This window comes from Gobio gobio, assembly GCF_949357685.1.
Source record: "Gobio gobio genome assembly, chromosome: 24".
In the NCBI taxonomy this organism is placed as follows: Eukaryota; Metazoa; Chordata; class Actinopteri; order Cypriniformes; family Gobionidae; genus Gobio; species Gobio gobio.
In genome coordinates this window covers 896,129-921,128 of record NC_137120.1, presented here as the reverse complement: position 1 = coordinate 921,128, position 25,000 = coordinate 896,129, and the positions used below count along the sequence as shown (strand labels likewise).

Sequence of the window (25,000 nt, the reverse complement as noted above, 5' to 3'; positions counted from 1 at the left end):
GGCCTGCGATGCCAGAACGAGCAGAATCACATCAGCCAGCCAAGCGTGTTTCCCCGGAGGCCACAGTCACGCAATCACATGAAGACTGACCGCCACACACGGCTAACACACACGGCTAACACACACGGCTAACACACACGCACACGCCAGCCTCTGAGACGACTCACTTATTCACACGGAGCCAGAGGTCATGCATTACACATCACAGAGGTCAGGCCAGCCCTGAGAGACGTACCTGAGACGCTGATCCTCATGGACGCCTCCAGCGGTCGGTTGTTGTCCAGGGCTCGGCTGAGCCGGATCTCTCCAGTGCTCCGGTTCAGAATCACCAGATCCAGCTCGTTTCCCGCCTCGAAGCTGTAGTGGAGCTGATCCGAGACGTCCGGGTCGTGGGCCGGGATCCGCCCGATCACTCCCGAGGGGAAGCTGCTCGTCCGGTCCGTCACGTAGTTGTTGAAGAGGATCTGGAAGTTCTGGAGGACGGGGACGTTGTCGTTCTTGTCCAGGAGTTTGATGTGGACCGTGGCTCTGCTGACCAGCGGGGCGGACGTGGCCTGGACCACGATCACGAACTCGGACCGGGTCTCGTAGTCCAGGTCGGTCAGAGCGGTCAGCTCCCCGGAGAAGATGTCCAGCTGGAAGACCTCGGGGACGTTGCCTTCCACGATCTGGTACATGATCTGGGCGTTGGTGCCTTCGTCCGGGTCTGAGGCGGAGATGTGCGCCACCACCAGCCCGATCGGACTGTTCTCCTCCACCCAGATGTCGAACTCGTCCTTCTCGAACACCGGCGGGTTGTCGTTCACATCCAGGACGGTCACTTGGATGTCGACCGGCGTCTTGAGCGCGGGAAGCCCTTTGTCCACGGCGAACGCCTGGAGGCTGTAGAGCGGCGAGTTCTCCCGGTCGAGGCGCCTCAGCGTGCGGACGATCCCCGAGGTCGACTCGATGATGAAGTCGCCGTCTCCATCCTCTCCGCCCTGGAAGGTGTAGAAGACGCGCCCATTGAGCCCGGAGTCGCGGTCGGTGGCGGACACTTGCAGAACGCTGGAGAACACAGGGATGTCCTCCATCACTGACCCCATGTAGCGGTCGCGCAAGAACACGGGCGAGTTATCGTTCACGTCGTTCACCAGGATCTCCAGGTAGGTGGTGTCGGATTTCTGCGGGATGCCGTTGTCCCGAGCCGTGATGGCGAGGGTGTAGGAGACCTGGTCCTCGTAGTCCAGCTCCATCTGTGTGGTCACGGCGCCGGAGTCCGCGTCGATGCGGAACTGAGGGATGCTATCGTCCAGGAAGTAGCTAATCCGAGCGTTCTCGCCCGTGTCCTCGTCCGTGGCGCTGATCATGACGGCGGTGGTGCCGACCGGCCGGTCCTCGTTGATGTTCACGGTGTAGTGGGAGCTCTGGAACACGGGCCGGTGCGTGTTGGCGTCCGTGACGTTGACGTGGACTTTGGCCGTGTCGACGCGCATGCCGTCCGACGCCGTGACCGTGAGCGCGTACTGCCGCTCCAGCTTGTAGTCCAGCGGGAGCGCGAGCGTGATCAGGCCTCCGCCGCTCTGGCTGGTGATGGAGAAGCGGTTCCGCGTGTTCCCGCTGGAGATCTGGTAAGTCACCACGCTGTTGATGTCCTGATCGACGGCGGACACGGTGACCACACTCGTCCCCACGGCCGCGTCCTCGTTCAGGCGCATGTAGTACGCCTTCTGCGTGAACTCGGGGTTGTTGTCGTTGACGTCCAGAATGGTCATGCTAATGCTAGCGGACGAGGACATGGCCGGCGTTCCGTGGTCTCGCGCCTCCACTCCGAAGTTATAAAAGTCTAGGCTTTCTCTATCCAGCTCTGAGGCTACGACTATCCAGCCTGTGCTGTTGTTGATGGCGAAGGGGAAGTCGGGCGTGGTCTCTGTGAGTCGGTATTCCAAGCGGGAATTATCTCCCGCGTCAGCGTCTACGGCTTGAATGTGAATGACGGAATATCCCACCGGAACGTTCTCCAGGACGGTAGCCTGGAACGGGGTGCTGACGAATATGGGGGCGTTGTCGTTGATGTCCAGCACTTGCACCGTGACGAGGCCGCTGATGTTGGAGAGCGGCGGGCGTCCGCCATCTTGCGCGCGGATGCGAAGCGTGTACTCCTTGCTCATCTCGTAGTCCAGCTGGCTCACCAGGTCCAGTTTCCCGGTCTGAGCGTCGATGTAGAACTGGCCTCTGGTGTTCCCGCTCATGATGCTGAAATGGACCAGGGCGTTGTTCCCGCGGTCCTGGTCTGTCGCCGTCACCTGCAGGATTTCCGTGTTGGGCGTCAGGTCTTCGGGAACTTGGACGACGTAGCGTTTCTCGCTGAACTGCGGCGCGTTGTCGTTATCGTCCTCCACGATGATGTGGACGGTTGCGGTCGCGCTGCGCGGGCCAGGGTCGCGCCCTTGATCGTTCGCTTCCACTAGCAGCACGTAGGATTCTACGATTTCGCGGTCGACCAGACCCCGTGTGCGAATGACGCCCGAGCGGGAATCGATCTCGAAAACATCGCTGGTCCCGTTGTTGTGCAGGTGATACAGGATGTTCCCGTTGGCGGGAGCGTCGCCGTCCGTGGCGCGCACCGTCAGGACCTCGTAGCCGATCTCCAGATTCTCCCGCACGCTCTCCTTATAGTCCTGCTGCTCGAAGACCGGGTCGTGATCGTTCGTGTCGCTCACCGTTACGGTGAGAGTGGCCATGGCCGTACGCCGCGGCGTTCCGTGATCCACAGCTGTGACTCTGAACACATGCGTGTCCTTCGTTTCTCTGTCCAGAATCTCCACGGTGGAAACGACGCCGCTCGCTGAGTCAACGCTGAAAAGATTGTTGGACCGACTATCAAACAGCGCCTCTAAGGCGTAGTCCAGCCGGCCGGCGTCACCCTCGTCCGGGTCAACTGCTTTTAAAACGACCACAAAAGTCCCGGATGGTTGATTCTCTGGAACGGACACCTGATACATGGGAGGCTGAAACTGAGGGTTATTGTTGACGGTCCTCCTGCTCCGGCTCAGCAGCCCCGAGTTTGAGCGCGCGGCCCGTTGAAGTAGCGTCCTCAGGTGCGTTTGTGTGAAGGGGCCGCGACCCACGCGCCAGTGCGCATGCGCGACACCCGCGCGTCCCACGCAGCGCAGTTGGAACTCCAGCAGGGAGTCGCGAGTGAAACACAGCGGAGCGGAAGTAAACAGCCGCCCGTCGGAGACGTAAAGCTCTGAAGTCCCGGTTACGTTACAGTGCGTGGGGTTGCCCGGTAACACATCAAGCACACGGAACACAGCGGTGCCCGCCTCGCGGCACTCTGAAGCATCTATTAAACTTATAATCTCCACGTCCAGTTTTTCTTCCCGTTGGCGTTTGTTCGCGCAGTTCTTTCCGTGAACGTGCACGTTATACTGGCCGGTTAGAAGGTGTCTAAACCCGGACGCGTTGTCCGCACAGTCCACGACCGCGTACACAGTGAACGGGTTCGAAAGAACCGAGTCGCAGTTCAAAGCGCCAGAGAAAGTGAGCACTCCCGCATCCGCGCGCAGGAAAGTCTCCGCGAACCGGGGCAGGAGGAGCTGGTCCAGCGCGCAAGAGGCGCTTCTGCTCTCCACATCGGCGATCGCGGTGCCCGCTCCCGCATCCTCACTCACATGAACAACGAAACAATCCACGGGCCACGGGAGTTTACAGCACCCGAGAACGAAGAGCAACAAATCCCACTTCATCGCTGCTCCTCTTCCACGGCGAATGAATTAAATCCAGTTTTCTCCCTCAAAGTTGTCGTGTGGAGTCTCCATGCCGCTCCACGCACTGCGGTCGCGCACACACCTCCGGTGGAGACGGTGAATCCGGGGAGGGGGATCATTAACATAAACCTGATTCAGAGAGAGAGAGAGAGGGAGAGGGGGAGAGAGAGAGAGAGAGAGGGAGAGAGAGGAGAGGAGAGGGGGGTGGGGGGGTGTGTGTGGGGGGGGGGGGGGGGGGTCGGTGGCTGTGGATGCAGTGGGGGCAGATCTTAAAAGGGCAACTGCCCCACGACACCCCGCCGATGCTATTCAGAAAAGATCTGCTCTGGAGAGGAACAACAGCCATTTTACTGAAGAAAGAACGCCATCAAATATCGCATTAGACACTTGTCGTCGACAGAGCGTTGAAGTTGTTGTATTATTATTATTATGTAATAAAAGTGCACTTACAAATAGACAGAGCTGGCAAGTTCCAGAAAAGCTATAAAGATGTAAATAATAGATAACAGGGATCTCTTAAATCCTCACGTTCTTCCAGTAACGTTACTAACGTACGTTCAAAGTTATCTGGTCTTTCGCAAAACCATTATTCATGGAACGTCAAACGTTAGTTTCAGAACGTTCATCAAAAGTAACATTTCTTATAATGACTGCAAACGGATCATATGAAATGCTAACGTTCGTACAAACAATGACAATTTTAGACGTTTTTTAAAAAAAAGACCGTTATGTTCAAAATCCACTAAACCGCCAAACAATACAAAAAAACCCTGATGGTTTGGTTGGTTATTTGTTTATTATATGCATATAACGGCACAAACTATAAACATAGCACTCGCTGGGTTGTTTCAAACTAATGTTTGGGTCAACTATGGACAAAAACAACCGTTGGGTTTTTAAAAAATAATTAAGAAATGTAAACCAACGGTTGGGTTTGACCCAAACATGGGTTTAAACAACCCAGCTTTCTTTTTCTTTTCTTTTATTGAGTGAAATAAGTGTAAAATTAATCAGAAACGCAACCTACAGCAAAACAAACAAAACATTTAAAATATCAGTAAAGGGAGTTTTGTTTTCGGATGACGTTCTCCCGCGCGTGAGCGTGTATGGAAGTAAAATAATGCCAAATGTTTTTGAAATAAAAAAGCCTGTTGAATTGCACTACTTGAAAAAAAATATGCATTGCATTAACCATGATTGCATTTTAATGCATTGTATTTTTAGGGCTTGCATTTATATGGGCTGAAATTCAACATGGTTGTATATTTAAGCTGTGAATATTTCAATTCAAAACATTTCAAACACATTTTCATTAATAAAAATTCAATAATCCATATTCTCCTTTCATATTTCACTTCCAAAATATTCAAACTGTTTAAAAATACAACCTATAATATTCAACAGGCAATTTTCGGTCCGTTTTATTTCGCTTTACAAATTCGCTCCACAATTCAGTGGTTCAAATTCGACGGCAAATTCGATGGCAAATTCGACATTGAATCAGGGACTGGAGGAAAAGCAATAGACTACCGATGCATTATATCTATCTGCTGTTAGTCGCCCTCACCAGTAGGTGGTGCAAGCGCAACGCGTGTTGACAACATCAAAGCAACAGACAGAGACGAGAAACTTTCATAAAACATCATTTGCTGAAATGGACCGAGCGGTGAGTACGAGTTATTATGAGTGTATATATAGTATATAACTTACATGTTGAAAAGGCTGATTAAGACACAAATCATCACACGAGCGTTTACTCAAGTGTCTTATGATACAACTTTTTACAGCGTTCAAAAGGAAGGTGATTTTTCTGATTAATCCAGAATTCCCTCGCTTTTAGCATTGATATAGGCCTAAATACTTTGCAGTCACGTCACTAACATGGATACCTGGCGCGGCAACAAACGCTGACAAAATGTGGTTATTGTGCATCCAATCGCACAACTATCTGGCATGCAGGCGACGATCGTTTACACCTCAAAACACCAACTTTTGTATATTAATACTGGTGACGTCCTGGCAAGATCCTATTAATTCATACTTTGCACGTGATGTCACTAGTACTGGCTGGCAAGTACTTCATTCTCTCAGTGTTTGCCCTTTGCCCGCCAGGTATCCATGGTAGTGACGGCAAAGTGGATACAATTTTAGTAAAACAACTGTTATACGCTTAGACATGTGTATTGTTTGGTTTAGTCACTAATGACAGAATACTAATTCGATGGATGGGTTTAAATGATGGCAAAGTTAATTTTATTTAGATATAGCATGATTAAATACAACCTACTTATAAATTAAATTCCGCAATTATATATTAAAATGGTACATTTCTACCACAATATCAGTTCATCTTCATGTTACGGTATATGATTACGTTATCTCAAAAGCATCGTAGAAAAACAAGCACCAATAACGTTAGTCTTAAACAATCAACATAGCTCCAATGCTTTTGAGATACGCAGCTCTGTATCTGCATTAATATTTTGACATCTGTGATGAAGTGATATATTTAAAGCTACTCTCTATCTTTAATTCATGTTAACTTTGTTATACAAGGGAGACAATGAAGTGCTGAGATCAGCAAGGCACCTTTTATCACTTTTGACACAAGAAAGAGCTGATGGACCTTCTACGAGTCAGGGTATAAATAGGTATAGCAATATTTTTTTTTTCAAGAATTTCAACTGAATGTTGCTGTTAACACGTACATTATGAAACTGTATTTTTTTTGTTTGTCAGATCAACTCATGTTAGAGTCCAACCTCAGGAGCCATCATCCTCTGTTCAAACAGAAATGACCAGGCCAGTATAAACATGCATTGTATTCTTGGTTATGAAATGTAGGTCTGTTCATCTACAAGGTTCTGACCAATATTTTACAATGTTTCCAACAGGTCCTTTCCTGGATTATTTTCAAATCGCAGAGGAAAACGACGCTTTACTGGAACAATTCCTGTGCCCATTAAACCAAAACCATTTCAGATCATGTTCCACCTGCTGCCGGCCCAATGTGAGCGGTCCCCTAGTGGTCCGGATCAACTGCTCCACACACAGGCAGGACTAGGACGCAGAACTGCCATTCTTGATGAAAATATGACTCATCAGGAGGTACAGTACATGACGTGATGTGCAAATACACTTAATGTAAAAAATAACCTGTTCAGATAATTATCTTTGTGATTGGTCATAAATAGTAGCGATTGCAGCTAGATTGACTAATCCTGTTTTCTTTAACAGTTATGTGATAAACTCATCGAATTATATCCCAAACTTGGTGGGGTAGCTGGTGGTTGGCTCTTGTATAAAGCATCAGGTATTGTTTACTGCCTTGTGTAAATATTAAATATATTTTTATTAATGACACTAATAAATCTGCTTTAGTTTTTTTTGCTTTAGTTTTTCTTAGCAACGCTAATAGGAACCAAAAATTTACGTATAAATAAGTCATCTAATAAAACATACATGTGCTGGTTTAAACCTCGGTATTGTAGTCAGTTTGCTATGAGTGTGGTTCAGCAGGGGTAAAACACAATTCTTATTTTTTTCTAAAACAATGTTTTTTTTATGAACAAATTGCATCTCTTTATCAGTAAATAAATTAAACGTTTTAAAGCTGCATTCTTTAACTTTTGGTGCTCTAGCAGTTAAAAAACAAAACTACATGTCTCTTGCAGAAGAACATTGTAGCTGCAACTACCTTTTGTATTTAAAACACTGATTAGAATAATACGTAACAAACTAAACCAAGTAAATAGTCTTTATTCACACGCATAAGAAAAATAAAAACAATTATGTACCATACATCCACCGTCTCTATTATTATTGACTTCCAAATACTTTTAGGTTGTTCCCAACTCAAATTTACATCTTATTGTTTACAGTACATTAAATGAACACAATACATAATCATTTTTCTTGTTCATACTTTCAGGGGGTTGGGGAAGTCGGAAGCTCAGCCTAGTGGCACCTGCAGACTGTGGGTACACAGGCAGACTTATAAAAGCGACAAAAATTGGGGAGAATTCTGTTATGTACATTGCTCCACTTCAAGATGAACTGGACACAGCTCCCTTGCCACCCTCATCTGATGCATTTCGCAATATGCCTAAGGCATTATGCAAAAAGTGCAACATATCGTTCCCCCTCCAGGTCCTTGCAAATCACATCAAGACTTGTTCTGATGTTGTTTTGATCGAAGATGAAAACGAAAGACAGGATGAGGCTGGATGTGTGCAGGATGTGGAAAGTGTGAAAAAGAATAATGAACGGGTAATTGCTCTCTGTACAGTGCATATCTTGCTTAATATATTTCAACCCAAAGCTATCAAAAAGGTCAATTTCAAACTGAAGGGGAAAAAAGTCAATTTTTAATGTTTTTTTATATGGTTGATCATCTATATTGTAGGGTTGCTGTCCTATTTGTCAAGAGGAAATGCCTCTTGGCATCTTGGAATTTCATGCCAGTGAATGTGGCGAAAGGTGTGCAAGCTGGAAAATTTTAGTTTTGTGATAATACGATTATAAAAGTACTATTTACCTCACGCTAGACAAAGGATTTTAATTGATTTTTCCCCTTTCCCAAATTGTAGACCAATGGATGATGACATAAATACAGCGGAGTTGACATCTATGGACAACGAAGTGAATAACACTGCTGAGATTTCATACATGAACAATGGTAATTAAATTGATTCTTTTTTGGCTTTTTTGCAGTGCAAAAGAGGATAACATGAATGTTTGTTAAAATCATTATATTGCTGACGTCTTTATTTTGTAGTCCATTTTAAATTTGTGGCAAACAAGTAAAGATTGTAAAAAATATTACACTTCTGTTGATCTGTCATGATTTTAGGAATATATAAAAAAAAAAATTTTTTTTTTTTTTTTTTTACCAGATTGGAAGACCCATCCGGATGCACAAATGGCTGCAACCATGTACAGAAAGGAAATTCTCCAACTGCACGAGACTGGGAAACCTCTTCTTATGTGTATTGACTTAAGATCATGCACTGAAGAACAGGAGAGGCAGCTAATAAACTTCTACAAGCAAAGAAATGTAGAGTGGGCATGTCCTATAAAATGTCAACTTCAAGGTACATCTGTAGAAGATTAAACCATTTATTCAATAAATTATGCAGGTCATATAGTGTATTCATATTGTCAGTTTAATTACCTTATGTAAATTTTTTTTAGGAGATGCTGCAATTGGTGATGGAGTTACCAGGCACTTTTTCTCAACAATACTTGAAAAATTGAAGCATGGTTTCAGTTTGAACTTGGGTATGCAGTTTATTAGTTGCAGTTGCACTGCTAAGTGTAAATTTTTCAAATTTGTTTTGATGGTATTTACCTAATTAAATCAACAGGAAACACCGGAGTTACTTGCCTGTTTGAGGGAGAGCCAGACCACTTGGTTCCCTCATCCTCCCAATTTCTGATCGAAAGTGATCTCTTTCTGGTAGCAGGGAGAATGCTAGGCCATTCGTTTCTGCATGGTGGCCCGTGTCTTGCAGGGCTCAGCAGAGCTTTTGTACATGTTCTGCTACAAGGCTCTAAAGACACAACCACTTTGCATTTGGAGGACTGTCCAGATGTCGACATTCGAGAAACCATCAACTTGGTAAGTGTGTTATATTGTGACGTATTTGTGTGGGCGGAGCTTAGCTGGAGGCAGAAAGATTCCCCTGAACACTTCAACAAACTGTAGCTAGCAAGTTTTGTTAGCTTGTTTTCTTTTTTAACAATGCCTGGAGAATATATGTTTTTTCTGAATATGTAAGGTCACTCACTGTCTGGGACCGCGATAGTTATTTCAAAAAGTTAACTTTAATGGACGGAAGCAGATTGGTCGACCCGTACACACTCACTCTTTGGTTAAACGATCTGACAGGATTACTTCCAGATGAGTGGCCTGACATCTAACGTTACATTTACCTGATTGAGAAACCGAGTGTATAGTAAAGAGAAAATGAGGGCATATACATCTTTAGGTGCCTATACTATAACTATGTGCCGAATGGTTATGTACAATGCTTGTGAGGTACAATCTGCAGTTCTGCCTAGCCAGCATCAAGAAGATAACAATTTACGGTGCAATTTTAATGATGTGAATATTTTCTAGAAATAATTCCAGATTCTCATTTTTCATTGATTCTTGCACCCACACAACACAACAAGATGACACTTAATAACCAACAAGAATAATAATGATTTAAGCTCCTAATTATGTAGACTAATCTGCTGTTTTGTATTGGCCATCTCTAGTTTTCCCTATGTTTTGCCTTCAGCTACCGCTGTGACGTAATTGTTATGTCAGTGCAAAAGGGGTCTATAACATCTGATTTATTTTTTAGCTCAGTGGGCAGTCTCCATTGAATGAGGAACAGCATACTAAAGTCCTGGAACTTTGTTTGTCTTGGGATCTTCCTGGTCCAACAGAAGAAAATAGAAGATGGCTTTATGAACGTCTGCTGTCACATGCGGTAATTCAAATTTGTAGTTAGTGTTTGTGAAAATGAAAAATGTCCTTATTTCTATACATTTCAATTATTTTTTGAAACTAATTTTATTTATTATTTTTTTATTATGTGTTCTATTCTAATGGTATTATTAGACAGGTATAAGTATAATTTTGTATTCATTTACTGTTTAGAATGCATTCATGATCTTTTGGATAGAGCTATATAACGCATGTTATGTGATATCCTGATTCCTTTTAATTTATAACCGTTTAATTTTACTGTAAACTACTTTAAGGTGGTAGGTCATAACTTTGCCCCTCTGTGATTTTATTCGATTTTTCTTCCATTGTATGAATTTTCAGTCACCAGTTGTTCTTTAATGTTCTTTGTATAAGGATGTACAATTATTATATATATATATATATATATATATATATATATATATATATATATATATATACAAATAATTCATTAAAATAACAACAGCAGGACAGCAAGAACATGCTCTAGGGTGGATTTTTTTTTTATGAAAGACCTTTAGGTACTTGGTCTGTCTGCTGCATGCTGGTATTATAATTTGAAATTAGGATATAATTAATTTTTCTATTTATTTGTACTTTGTAGGTTATTGGAAGAAGAACACGCCAAATCAAACAAATCAAGCGAGGACTGAAAGACACTTTTGTTTGGCCTCTTCTAACTGAGAGGAAGGATGTAGTATTCTTCCCCAAAGAATCAGAAGACTCATGCAGTCCTGAGGTAAGGCTTCCTCATTAAAGGGATACTCCACTTTTTTTTTTACAACTCAGATAGTTGTTAGTCTCATTGACTTCATAGTATATTTTTTTTCTACTATGGAAGTCAATGGGACCAAAAACTGTCTGGTTACTGGCATTCTTCTAAAGACGCGGAGATAGGCGGAATGGATTCAGAAACGGTAAAACTGTTTTACTCTGGGGCAGTTGCAAAATGAGCCTATTTCCGAAAAAAGTGGAGTATTCCTTTTAAGAGGACTACACATGGACATTTACCATAAACAATGTCAATAGCTTTTTTCTTGGAAAACATATAATTCTGTTACTTTTTTAGATACTGCTTTCCCATATCTCATGGCGTAAGGACATTGATGATGAAGATGAAGATGAAGACGAATACTCTGTTGATACCAAGGAACGGATCACAGGGTATTTAAAGCATTTCATTGAGACAGGTATGTGCCTCAGAGTTTGAACAGTACAGCTGTGTGTGTGTGTGTGTGTATATATATACATATCATTTTTTAATATTATTATTTTTTAACATTGTTACTTTACAAAGCCCTGAATAAAATGTACTCCAAACGAGTCGTTCGATAAATAAAATATCTCCCTTTAGAATTGACTTTGAGCTTTGTAACCTTGCAGATCATTTTATTCTCAAACAGCAACATTACACACTAATAAATATTATAATAGGATGCCTTTGATATATATTTACATAACTAGAAATAAGAGATAATGTGCTTGTTAGTGTTTAATAATGAACGTATTATACATTACATATTAATTAAAAGATACTGTTTAATTTAAATTTAAATGTTTACAAATGTCATTACACGTTCAATTCATATGGTCCTGCAATTTAGATGATTTCCAATGATTACAAGTTAAAATGTATTTATTTATTATTAAGTTGAAGTTTTATTAAAGGTCCCATATTATGCCGTTTTCACAATATGTAAAATAAATCTCTTAGGTCCCCAGAGTGTTTGTGAAGTTTTAGCTCAAAATACCCAACAGATAATATTTTTGAGACATCAAACTGTCTATTCCACAGTGTTTTGACCACAAACAACTAACGTTAGGTTCAGTCATTATTAGGTAACAGCTGTAAGCATGAACTAGCAGATGGATTCTGACACGGTGGGCATCGCAGTACAACAGCTATGTTAAAACAAATACATTCTAACTTACACTGTTTTGACAAAAGACAGGAATATGATGGCGGACATTGCAAACAATGTTTCCATGTGCAGTTTGTTTACATATAACCATAGAAGTTGTTATATTCTTGAGCCAACCAACCCAGTGACGTCACCGGTTAGGATACTGCTCAATGGCGGCGTCCTGGCCGCGGATTTCGTGAAAGATATAACGTTTTTTCTTTAATATGTTTACATTTGTCATTGTTGAGCACCCGAGTGCGCTATTCACTTTCACTCGCGTGTGGGAAAACAAACAAAACGTTGCTCAGTGCTAATCCTTTCTTCAGCAGCTTTTTATTTTAGCAGCATCACTTGAACATAACATCAGTTCACATCTTTGCTTCAGCTGAGAACATCACGTAATGATATAACGCCATCACGTACACAACCGTATACCTCCAAATAGAAACTAAAGCTAATTTTGTATAACGTAATCTAATGTATAAGGGCGCAATACTTTTAACAGTCATGTTTCTTATTATAATAGTTGATTAAAGTGGAAATCCATCTTGTAAATCATGTAAACATGATTGACTGCTTATTTCCCCTTTCAAGAAGGAAGTAGAGGGATATAGTCCTAATCGGAAATTGGCTGTAGGGTACTTCTGTTAAATAAAATATTTCGCTGGCATTGAATTTGATAATTTTACAGGTATCATTTAGGCTCTAACAGCAACATTACACACTAACTAAAGTTTGAAAAATGGGATCACAAAGAACAAGACCTTAAACAAACTTACATAAGGATTAACAGAACATTTAGTTTACATTGAAGGTATAGTTAACCCCAAAATTGTGTCTCATAACTCAAATAATAATTACTCCCCCCCCCCCCCCCCCCCGGTCTTTCCAAACCTGTAAAACTGTCATTCATCTTTGGAACACAAAAGATATTTTGATGAAACCCAAGCTATTTCTGTCCCTCAACTGATAGGCAACAATCCTTTTTATGCTTCAAATAGGTCATAAAGAGATCGCAAAACTAATCCAAATGAATAATGGTTTAGTCTGATTTTTCTGAGACACAATCGCTTTATATGATGTACATATTTAATTTATGGTGAACTATCCCTTTAACAAGCACATTATCTCATTTCTAGCTATGTGAGTGAATATACAGTATAGTAACAAATTATCTGATCATTTTATAATGTGTGTTAATGATTTATTAAAGTTATTAAAAAGTGTTACCCCATGTTTTGTATCCTGTTTTAAAAAGCTTTGGACCACCTGAAATTACATTATATTGATCTAAACACCAATATACTTTAAAGGAAGTCGACAGTTTGAGATTCTGTAAGTCAGAGTAAACAATAAGATAATTGTTTTTAGGGTGAACTGTTTCTATACTTTTTTCCAGCATCCAACAAGGACTTAAAAAACCTTCTGAAGTTCTGGGTCGGATGGGAGCAGATGGAGGGGAATATGGCTGTAGAAATTGTAAAAAGTGATCTCCCAAAATCCTCTACTTGCTTTTGTGTTCTCCGGCTCCCAGGGCACTACAGCGATTTTCAGTCCTTCGCAAATGATTTGATGATGTGCATTGAGACCTGCAAGTATGGTTTTGGCCATGTGTAATTCTTATACATATTTACAGTACATGTCACATTTGTTACACACTGATATAGGCTTTTATTACATGCTGATTACACTTGGGTACAATACTTTAAAATCCATTTTTTTTTCCCCCAAAGTTATATTTTTGTACATCTTTAATGTACCGCATGTTGTTCATGCTGTTATGTTTTGATACTATGCTATAAACATAGTAAGTAACAAGTGTACAAGCAATGTAAGCTAATACCGTTCCACAATGGATTTTTTCATGCATGGGCTCATGCAGCGGTTTTAGTAATGTTGAATGTCTATTGTTCCAAAGATTTTCAGAATCTGTAGAATATTGTGAAGTACTTTGTTTATAAGTACTTATAATTGAAAATGTATGCAAAATGCATATTTGAACATGTTCAGTGGGATCAGAAAAATGTAATTTAAGCAATAGTTGAATAGTTAAACTTGAATAAAGTTTTGCTCACAATCCACCGTACTAGTTATTATCACTATACTATCTAAAGAATTGTCAAATCATAGGAAGAAGTTAGACAGAAACAACAATTATTACTATAGTTTATTCAGATATTTTAAAGCAGGTATTGATGATTAAAATTATAATTGACAGAAGTCCGCAGAATATAAGATGATATTCTTATGGAATATCACAATTATTCCATAAGAACCGATTGGCAAAAATGTAGTGCAGCTAGATAGATGTCCCAGCCAAAAGTCTGAGAAGGTCCTTTGGGGTCTACAGTTTCTCTGAGTGCTTCCATTTGCTCATCAGTCAGGGGGCATTCGGTTTGAGGAACAACAATGCTGGAATGTGTATCAACACTCAGTCCACTACTCTCCCAGTCTATATGCGGTATGCTTAATCCCTAAAAAAAAAAAAGATATTTAGAGCATTTACTGTCACAAGTAAGATCCCACTTACATTCCTGGGTTCTCATTTATAACCGCTGCGTACGGACAACAGGCCCTGAAACGGTTTGTACGCCACTTCCAAAGCACAAGTTGTGATTTATAAAAATAAACTTGATGAGAGAATGTGCAACTATAATAAACTTTGTTGCGGCATAAGAACATTTGAGACATTTGGCAACATCAATGGTGAGCTGAGGGACTGATGAAGGAAAAATACTTTAAATCTTCATTATGAGTACTAATCATAAATTTAGTGCATGTTCACAACATGAAACTGCTTTACATCTGATTTACACATTTTATTAAATTTACCATCCATTAATGGAGTTTTTAGTAGTGGATGCAATGCTTTTGAACACTTTCATTTGGTATGCGGTGTTTAAATGTTTTAACTACAGTTGAGCATACAATAATAGCAGAACTCGTGGTCTGAGAAAATTGTGCAAATAATGCACAAAAAGGCTTATCTGTTTCCATTTAAAATATAAAGCAATTAAAAATATTTGGCCAGTGGATAAGATTGAGAAAAACTCTCTGAAATGTATTTAATACCTTTTTATGTTTTTATTCAAAAACAAGGCACGCATATCTCATATTTTCGTAATGTCCTTTACTGTTAAACATGGGATCACGTAGATAAATATGCATATGCAAATTAAAACAAGGCGTTGTAAGTTATATGGTTATTTCGGGGAGGATATACATGTACACAATCTTCCACTGACTGGGTTTATAAAGGGAATTTTGCATAGATTCTGTCTTACGGGCGCAGATACACTTTTAGTAAGGTCCTCGGCACAGCTTTATAAATGAGGCCCCTGAACAGAGATTTATTTATTTTACTGTCAAAATCCATATCCACATCAAACATACCTCTATGTCAGGCTCAGGTACAGGATTGCGGATACTTCCCATCACCCACAACTGGTTAGGAGTCAAATTGCCCTCTGTTCGTATGGGGTGATTGTCCCAGGTGTTTCGGAAAAGGTTGAGATCATCTTGAAGCCGTGGAAGAAAAACATAATGGCAACAGAATAGATGAGTAAGATCAGAAATGTCAAGGTGGCCACCTTCTTCCAATGCATGTAGAACATCGTAGTAGACATTTGTCACGAATGTCCAGACGTCTCTCCACAACCTCTCTATACTGAAAAGAAATAAATCAATTAAATCTAAGAATTTCATACAGGTATTATGCACAAGTTGATAATTAATAATAATAATTACTATTACATTATTTGAAAATAACAACTTACCGTTGATTGTGCACGCTCTTTCCTGAAATAAAGCTGCCCCTTTCTGTCCCCCGAACTGTGAACATTAGACGAGCCACGTCCACATTTTCAACGCCATGATCTCCTCGTACCCTAAGTACATGAGTGTTTTAGCACAGCAATTGAAACACAATTCTCAAAAAAATTGTAATTACTCAATGTAAAATTCATAGACGTTAAATGTACAGTTTTTCAGACACACACACTCACACACACACACACACACACACACACACACAAATCATCAGATGTAAACTTGACTAAAATTCATTCATTCATAATAGGGGAGCTAGTGTGGCCACAGGCCAGTTTATAGTTATCCTAATATATAATATCCTTTGATTAGTGTGTGCCTTAAGTAAGTCGGGGGAATTCTGGGATATGACGTAAGAGAGGGCAACACCAGTATGGCAGCAGCTATTTACTGTACTTCTTACTTGTGGACACATGGTAATTTAAGGAAACAAACGCTCTCACAAATGGTCTCTCTCTCATGTCAATGTAAATAATTTAATTCACTGAACTAAAAATAGAAATAAAACTTAACAAACATGACCAGATTTGGCATCCAATTCTTAATGACATGTTTCCTACCTGAGAGGGAAGCCAAATGTCTCCACTGCTTCTTGAAACAAATCCAAGGTAGTAGCGGCAAGGTTATTAGATGCTGTACCAAGGTACATTATCTATATAAAAAAATGGAATGATAGATGATGATGATATGTCAATATAGATAAGGCAAAAAGTAGTTAGGAGTGGCCAATACCTTGCGTGAAAAGCCATCCACACCCCCAAAGATGACTATGTTGTAGCTGAAAAAAGACAATTCATGCAAACATTTAAAAAGCCCACATATCTCTCATAAAAGAAATGCAAATGCAATAACATACAATAACTACGTGAACAGGCCTAACAAACCAAACTGACCGAATCAATTTATGGTTGGTGTCAATGTGCATTATTGACCTAGGACCTGAGACCGAATATGTCCTTCGTACTACGCAGCCCATTTGTGTCATTCGGGTCATGACTCCAACTGTATCAACCCGGTGCATTGCTGCCCTGACCCGGTCAAACTGCACCTGGTGTCCTCGCGCTTTTAAAGCTGCTCTCATCATTCTGTATCCACACTGAGGCATGTGTTGCTTTATATCTGTCACACACTCATCTAACTCTTCATTCGTGAGACTGCTATATCTTGCCCGAATGGAGAGGTTACATTCTGCCATTCGTCTAAATACTGTGCGGGTGCTAACTCCAATCATGCGAGCAATGGTTGGAACAGAACAGTTAATGTCCATGAGATTGGTGATATAATCCGGTGATATTACAAGCCGTGGCCTTCCCATCGATCCTGATGTGTGCAAAACAGTCGGAGTGCGCGTCTCAACGTTTGACAAGTTTAGTCGAATTAGTCTGAGTAGTTCTGTGATGCCCTCGAAAACATCACTTGGGATGGTAACTAAATTGGACACAGAACTTAAAAAGACCAACTCTTGCGAGCAGATAAACTCCAGGTAGTCCATGTCAAGGGGCAGTCGTCCAACAGCATTTTCCAAGCGTGAACGGAGTCTTTCCAAAACATAATCCAAAAGCAATTGCTAAAGAGAAATATATAATATTTCATGTTAAATAGGCTAAACCAGTCTTGCTGGGCAGATGAATGAAGCAGAACAAAGGTAAAATTAAAACCAACAAACTCACCGCTCGGTCCATTTCAGCAAATGATGTTTTATGAAAGTTTCTCGTCTCTGTCTGTTGCTTTGATGTTGTCAACACGCGTTGCGCTTGCACCACCTACTGGTGAGGGCGACTAACAGCAGATAGATATAATGCATCGGTAGTCTATTGCTTTTCCTCCAGTCCCTGATTCAATGTCGAATTTGCCATCGAATTTGCCGTCGAATTTGAACCACTGAATTGTGGAGCGAATTTGTAAAGCGAAATAAAACGGACCGAAAATTGCCTGTTGAATATTATAGGTTGTATTTTTAAACAGTTTGAATATTTTGGAAGTGAAATATGAAAGGAGAATATGGATTATTGAATTTTTATTAATGAAAATGTGTTTGAAATGTTTTGAATTGAAATATTCACAGCTTAAATATACAACCATGTTGAATTTCAGCCCATATAAATGCAAGCCCTAAAAATACAATGCATTAAAATGCAATCATGGTTAATGCAATGCATATTTTTTTTCAAGTAGTGCAATTCAACAGGCTTTTTTATTTCAAAAACATTTGGCATTATTTTACTTCCATAAGCGTGCGTGTGTTTTGTGTGACATCAGAGCCAAGCTGTTTAAATAATATTTTATGATTTATTTATTTTTTAAACTCTGGATGTTTTATGTTATCTTGGCGCCTCCTGCTGTTCCGAACATGTCAGCGCATGCGCATTTATTCAGTTTTACCTCACAGATAGGTAACGTATATTATCTTTAAATAATGTGTTTTCTGTGTTACATATTATTTAAATACCAATACGGTTGAATTTTAACATATACTACGTCGAAGCGTTTAAATCAGCAGCTGCACGTGACCTGTGTTTGCGTTTGTATTGGACCGATAGAGTGCGCCGTTCTACCGGATGATGTGAAGAAAGTCCACGAGCCTGAGAAGAAAAAATAGCACGTGACCTGCTGAACCTTTACAGATGATTGCTGATGAACTCTGATAAAGTATGATTTATGCTGGAAAATGATGTATGGCTGATCGCGAACTAAAGTTTTCACATATTTTATGAAATACTCTAATCTGCCCAGCAACGCCTCGGCAAAGACTCGCGCGCTTTTTCCCCTCAGGATAAAAAATAGACAATTTCGTCCAAAAAATTAATAGAAAACTATCGAAAGTAATCAAAATAACGAGACAGAATTAATATGTACTAGAGAGGCGTAAAAACAAACAGTTTGAACATGAAACCGTCAATTATGCTCATATTTATCTAAGACTATAGATCTGTCCGTCTGAAATCCCCTTCACCAACCACTGATTTACAATGTGATTATAAAATTCATCACGATATGATCCGTTACTCATTAAAGATGAGAGATGTGTGTATAACCCGTGTTAATGACCGACTGACTGGACATTATCCGGGCAAATGAATAATGAAATATTGATTAGCCTGTAATTGACTTTATTATGTGAGAAAAGAAAGAGAGACATGATGAGCACCAAAGCTTTTAAACAAACACAACACACAGTTCGTTTTTTCCTGTTTTTATTGTTGCTGGAGGCCCTAAAACAACATAAACTGTAAGCTTTACAAAAACAAACGACCAAAAGAAGAAAAAAAATAAACTTGACAAATAATAATCCACCCCGAAGAAAACAACGAAACCGTCTGACGCTCCCAGATGGACAGAGAGAGAGACAGGAGGAATATGTTTGCTGCTTTTGTTAATGACACAGAGATTCAACACACACTCGCGCAAACACACACACACACTCGCTCGCTCATCTGTGTAAACAGAACGTTTAATATTAACAGCAATATTAGGTCATAATACATGTATATTTATATATATATTTATATATAACCCGTCTCTCTGCGGCTCTGCGTTTATTTCTGACTAGGGTGGAGAAAACGTGTTCTTCTGATGGCGGGAGAAAAGCTCCGCCCCCACTGTGATGTCACCAATCAGACAGAAACAACCAGCGCTGTCTTAATACTACATGATTACAGACAGACAGACAGACAGAGAGAGAGACAGGTGCAGTGAAACGCAGCTGAAATACAAAAACAAAAAGCCTTTTCTCCTTTTTCATTGGTTTTCCACAGACAGACAGACAGATGTGAGGTGGAGAGACAGACGGAGAGAGAGACGGGCAGGTGGCGTCTCTAGCTCTGCTGCTTGCGTTGGCTAAGCGCTATCATCAGGTCGTTCTTCAGAGCCTCCTGCTTCGATTTATCCGCCAGCGTCTGGACGCTCCTGAAACACACACACACACACACACACACACACATGAGAGAGGAACACACTGGCATTTACACGTCACACCCAATCAACTCATCAATCTGCACAGGCGTCTCACACATTAATATGGGTGAGCTGTACCCAGAATGCACCTGCATGCAGTTAGTGTGTTTGTTAAGGAGTCGCGCAGGCAAACACACACACACACACACACACACACACACACACACACACACACACACACACACACACACACACACACAAACGCCGCTGACCCTAGTCAATGTAGATCTGACGCTGGGTCAGAACCTGAGAGAGCTCCCGCTGCAACTGACGGTACTTTTGATTATCAGGAAGAGACTCGATAGATCTGGAGCCGCCCAGCCAATGACAGAGAGAGAGACAGACGGGTGAAGAGACAGACAGACAGACAGACAGACAGAGGAATGAGAAACAGTGGAGGAATATGAGCAAAGCTCAACAGGAACACCACAGATGATGAATCTGTAAATTCATCTGTTTTTGAACGAATCCATTTGCGACCACAACAGTGAAACAAAAACACTTGAGTATTTGATTTGTAACACATGGAGTAAACGACTCTTAAAAGCACAGTGTGTGAGAAACGTAAATTAAACTGCAGATTTCCTGATTATTAGAAGGAAAACACGCAAATCTGTTCGGTTCCGACTGGCTGATTCACGACCAAATGACTCTTCTGAATCAGTTCATTCCAGAAGACTCACTAACACTCAAGTTACCTGGACCCAGAACTATTAAACCGCTCTGTTCATTGAAATAACCTAATAAAATGATAAAAGCACATCATGAAATGACCAAAAATAACATGAACACTACAAATATAAAAGCTATTACTGAAACTAAAATAAACAGTAAAATAACACCGATCTGAAGTGATTAACTGCACTGATTCATGAGTCTCAAGCACAACGGTACGAGTTATTGGTTCATTTTTGAGTTTGAACACGAGTGAATCAAGAACTGTCAAGTTTAGTGAGTAGGTTCATTAAAAGAATCACTCACTGATTAATCGGATCACTCTAGTTGGTCACGAGTCATTTAAGAAGTGTGTACAGTTCAGTGAGTCATCAGATGGATTCTTAATCAGGGAGTCAGGTTAGTGAGTCGGTTCATTAAAAGAATCACTCACTGATTAATCGGATCACTCTAGTTGGTCACGAGTCATTTAAGAAGTGTGTACAGTTCAGTGAGTCATCAGATGGATTCTTAATCAGGGAGTCAGGTTAGTGAGTCGGTTCATTATAAGAATCACTCATTCAGGATTCAGATCACTCTAGCTGTTGGTACATTTTTGAGATGAACACGAGTGAATCAAGTACCAGTTCAGTGAGTCAGATTCAAAATCAGTGAGTCGGTTCATTAAAAGAATCATTCATACACAATTCAGATCACTCTGGTTGGTTCATTTTGTGTTTGAACATGAGCGAATCAAGAACTGTGTCCAGTTCAGGGAGTCATCAGATGGATTCTAAAATCAGCGCATCTGAGACTGGTTTAGGAGTCGGATCATTAAAAAAAGATTAATTAATTCATGAATCGGATCACTCAGTTCATTAAAAGAATCACTCACTGATTAATCGGATCACTCTAGTTGGCTCATTTTGAGTTGACCACGAGTCATTTAACAACTGTGTACAGTTCAGTGAGTCATCAGATGGATTCTAAATCAGGGAGTCAGGTTAGTGAGTCGGTTCATTATAAGAATCACTCATTCAGGATTCAGATCACTCTAGCTGTTGGTACATTTTTGAGATGAACACGAGTGAATCAAGTACCAGTTCAGTGAGTCAGATTCAAAATCAGTGAGTCGGTTCATTAAAAGAATCATTCATACACAATTCAGATCACTCTGGTTGGTTCATTTTGTGTTTGAACATGAGCGAATCAAGAACTGTGTCCAGTTCAGGGAGTCATCAGATGGATTCTAAAATCAGCGCATCTGAGACTGGTTTAGGAGTCGGATCATTAAAAAAAGATTAATTAATTCATGAATCGGATCACTCAGTTCATTAAAAGAATCACTCGATCATGATGGTTCATTTTGAGTTTGAACACGAGTCATTTAAGAACTGTGTCCACTTCAGGGAGTCATCAGATGGATTCTAAATCAGGGAGTCAGGTTAGTGAGTCGGTTCATTTAAAGATTCATTCATTGATGAATCGGGTCACTCGGTTCATTATAAGAATCACACGTTCATGATTCAGATCACCCTAGTTGGTTCATTTTGAGTTGAACACAAGTGAATCAGAAACGTTGAGTTCTGCATTTAACTACTGTTCCAGGAAGGAGGGAGACGAGGTACAACACATGATTATGGGATATCGCGCTCTAGCGCCATCTGCTCCTTTATTCACGCCTGAAAGGCCAATGACGCATGACGACCGTCAAATCCACCGATGTGAACCAGTCTCGGGGACGCAGAGAGAATAGCAGGTGACCTACAGTCAGCATTTTGAACTTGTAACGTCTGAGGTGTTTGTTCAATTGCCGCAGATCTAGGATTGGGCGCAAGCCGCCACTTATCTTGGGGAGAAGGAAATAACGGCTGTAAAACCCTTCCTCCGTTCTCCCAGAATTGCCCCTTTTCCCAGGAGAACCCGAACCTCTTCCCTGAACACAGAGGAACTCTCTTCCGACACTGTAGTCGTAATTATACCTCCGGACCTGGGGGGGGCGCGAAATGAACTGCAGCCGATAACCCCACTGAATCATAGGAAGAACCCACGGCTCGAGGCTGGCGGCGAGGATCATGACCTGGGGAACCCCGGCCCTTTCTGTCAATTTAGTGCTTCTGAAACATTCTGATTGTTCTGACAAATCAACACATGAGGCATTGCATAGAGACAGAGCGGCACGCCCCTTAATCTGAAGACCACGCCCCCTAATATGAAGACCACGCCCCTTAATCTGAAGACCACGCCCCATAATCTGAAGACCACGCCCCATAATCTGAAGACCACGCCCCATAATCTGAAGGCCACGCCCCATAATCTGAAGACCAAGCCCCATAATCTGAAGACCACGCCCCTTAATCTGAAGACCACGCCCCATAATCTGAAGACCACGCCCCATAATCTGAAGGTCACGCCCCATAATCTAAAGACCACGCCCCATAATCTGAAGGCCACGCCCCATAATCTGAAGACCACGCCCCATAATCTGAAGGCCACGGCCACACCCCATAATCTGAAGGCCACGCCCCATAATCTGAAGACCACGCCCCATAATCTGAAGGCCACGGCCACACCCCATAATCTGAAGACCACGCCCCATAATCTGAAGGCCACGCCCCATAATCTGAAGGCCACGGCCACACCCCATAATCTGAAGACCACGCCCCATAATCTGAAGGCCACGGCCACACCCCATAATCTGAAGACCACGCCCCATAATCTGAAGGCCACGGCCACACCCCATAATCTGAAGACCACACCCCATAATCTGAAGGCCACGCCCCATAATCTGAAGGCCACGGCCACACCCCATAATCTGAAGGCCACGCCCATAATCTGAAGGCCACGCCCATAATCTGAAGACCACGCCCATAATCTGAAGACCACGCCCATAATCTGAAGACCACGTCCCACAATCTGAAGGCCACGCCCCATAATCTGAAGGCCACGCCCACCGGGGGGAAACAGTCCAACGCTCTCCATTGACTGTGCATTGTGTGAAGCGCCTCCTTGTCATTTCGGACTTATAACAAAAAACTGAACAATGTCTAAAAGCTGATGTGACAGTGTACAGCAAACAAGCTAAACAACACACAGAAGCAAAAACCCAGACGTTTTTAGAAGCGGTCGACACAAAAAACGAGCGTTTAAGGACAAAAAAGTGGATTCAGGCCATTGAGACGGGTTATATTACACTGAGAACTACACACACTAGAGGAGAACGTCATCAGAGACAGGAAATATAACATAAAACTGACATTTGGAGATTTGACTCAACAGTGACAGAATGTTTACTGCACACACACACACACACACACACACACACACACACACACACACACACACACACACACTGAGTGTCAGGATCCCCAAATGTCTCCATTCTTCAGCTGAAGCTTCACTTTGTATTGCCTGTATCCACTTTTGTCTTCTTAAACGCTCGTTTTTTGGGTCCACAGCTTATAAAAACTGATTTCTGGGTTGTTTAGCTTGTTTGATGAACACTTAGTCTCATATCAGCTTTTAGACATTGTTCTGTTGTTTGTTATAAGTCCGACATGACAATGAGGCGCTTCACACAATGCAGAGTCATTGGAGAGCGCTGGACTGTTTCCCCCCCGCTGTGGGCGTGGCCTAAATACGCTCTGTCTCTAGGCTGAACACAAGTTCTTGCAGTGTTCCTTTATCAGAGAGAAAAGCGGCTGCCCCTGGACCGACGTTCCTCCCTCGTCTGCCAGCTAGAGATCCGACGGCCCCGTCTTCCCTGCAGAGAAATATCTGCCTTTCCTTCTTCTGCGAGCCCGCCGGCGGTTTACGATGTGTGTGCTTTCGCGTACCAGAGTCGGAGTTCCAGCGATCCCACTACTCTGCATTGCGCTAGGTGCGCAGAGCGCGATATCCCATAGTCGTGTATTTTACAGAGTTGACCGACTGAATGACAACAGTCAACTTCAGTCATCAGATGGACTCTCAATCAGGGAGTCAGGTTAGTGAGTCGGTTCATTCAAAGAATCATTGACTACGTTTACATGGACAGCAGTAATCTAATTATTGACCTTACTCTGAATAAGGCAATAATCTGATTAAGGTGTTTACATGAGTTGCTTTTAGAATATTACGTTCATGTTCCCGTTTTACATGTTACAGAACATAGTTTGATTAATGGTACGTCATTACGTCCCCATGCCACGCTACGCTGTCCGGGGTCCAATCATAGCGCGACTTTCGTGGGTGTGTTCAAATCAATGGGCTCAGGCAACCCACTGTAACTTTACCCGCGGGTGTCGCTGTTGGACAGTGTGACTTTATAAAAACGAGTGACTTTTATACTTTTTTTATGATATTATGATATTATATATATATATAGTTTTATTTTTTGTAATATTAAATATTGTCTTTCAGGTTTTTTTAATAGACACTGCCCATCT

General features: G+C 41.7%; 4 protein-coding genes across 6 annotated transcripts in view; 1 reads left to right on the top strand and 3 right to left on the bottom strand.

Annotated features, from left to right (window-relative positions):
* Nucleotides 1-3,731, bottom strand: part of celsr2 (cadherin, EGF LAG seven-pass G-type receptor 2) — a gene marked incomplete at both ends in the record, with an annotated part of 93,147 nt that extends 89,416 nt beyond the window's left edge. The window contains one exon of the mRNA XM_079807576.1: nt 236-3,731. Coding sequence (XP_079663702.1) covers nt 236-3,731 — 3,496 coding nt within the window. The remainder of the gene's footprint in view (nt 1-235) is intronic.
* A 1,576-nt stretch (nt 3,732-5,307) lies between these two features.
* On the top strand, nt 5,308-14,329 carry LOC307121009 (uncharacterized protein). The gene is made up of 15 exons (XM_079808377.1): nt 5,308-5,418; nt 6,309-6,403; nt 6,492-6,554; nt 6,647-6,860; nt 6,990-7,065; nt 7,684-8,021; nt 8,158-8,231; nt 8,342-8,430; nt 8,648-8,845; nt 8,946-9,032; nt 9,119-9,372; nt 10,106-10,234; nt 10,838-10,972; nt 11,303-11,423; nt 13,537-14,329. The coding sequence occupies exons 1-15, from the start codon at nt 5,407-5,409 to the stop codon at nt 13,752-13,754; spliced, it is 2,103 nt and encodes a 700-aa protein (XP_079664503.1). The 5' UTR covers nt 5,308-5,406; the 3' UTR covers nt 13,755-14,329.
* On the bottom strand, nt 14,288-17,724 carry LOC307121010 (uncharacterized protein). 2 transcript variants are annotated; one of them, XM_079808378.1, is made up of 7 exons: nt 17,636-17,724; nt 16,859-17,532; nt 16,698-16,743; nt 16,526-16,617; nt 15,914-16,024; nt 15,531-15,804; nt 14,288-14,611 (listed from the first exon to the last, which is right to left on the bottom strand). In XM_079808378.1, exons 1-7 carry the CDS (start codon nt 17,645-17,647, stop codon nt 14,399-14,401), a joined length of 1,422 nt encoding a protein of 473 aa, XP_079664504.1. In that variant the 5' UTR covers nt 17,648-17,724; the 3' UTR covers nt 14,288-14,398. The 2 variants fall into 2 exon arrangements, with proteins under 2 accessions (XP_079664504.1, XP_079664505.1); XM_079808379.1 differs by having other exon boundaries at nt 16,898-17,532; nt 17,636-17,699.
* Nucleotides 17,725-19,142: 1,418 nt separating this feature from the next.
* The window catches only part of capzb (capping actin protein of muscle Z-line subunit beta), a 38,856-nt gene continuing 32,998 nt past the window's right edge, over nt 19,143-25,000 (bottom strand). Inside the window, exons 9-10 of one of the 2 annotated variants that reach the window (XM_079807454.1) lie at nt 20,132-20,226; nt 19,143-19,871 (exon numbers count right to left, since the gene is read on the bottom strand). In XM_079807454.1, coding sequence (XP_079663580.1) covers nt 20,133-20,226 — 94 coding nt within the window. In that variant the 3' untranslated portion in view covers nt 19,143-19,871; nt 20,132. The remainder of the gene's footprint in view (nt 19,872-20,131; nt 20,227-25,000) is intronic. The other variant, XM_079807455.1, reaches the window with a different exon arrangement.

What these genes read in the sequence shown, in the direction of transcription:
- LOC307121009 (XM_079808377.1), top strand. An exon ending in GTTCAAACAGAAATGACCAG is followed by an intron (nt 6,555 to 6,646) that starts GCCAGTATAAAC and finishes TGTTTCCAACAG; the next exon opens with GTCCTTTCCTGGATTATTTT. An exon ending in AAAATATGACTCATCAGGAG is followed by an intron (nt 6,861 to 6,989) that starts GTACAGTACATG and finishes TTTCTTTAACAG; the next exon opens with TTATGTGATAAACTCATCGA.
- LOC307121010 (XM_079808378.1), bottom strand. An exon ending in ACCAACCATAAATTGATTCG is followed by an intron (nt 16,744 to 16,858) that starts GTCAGTTTGGTT and finishes GTCTTTTTTCAG; the next exon opens with CTACAACATAGTCATCTTTG. An exon ending in AAGAGCGTGCACAATCAACG is followed by an intron (nt 15,805 to 15,913) that starts GTAAGTTGTTAT and finishes ATTTCTTTTCAG; the next exon opens with TATAGAGAGGTTGTGGAGAG.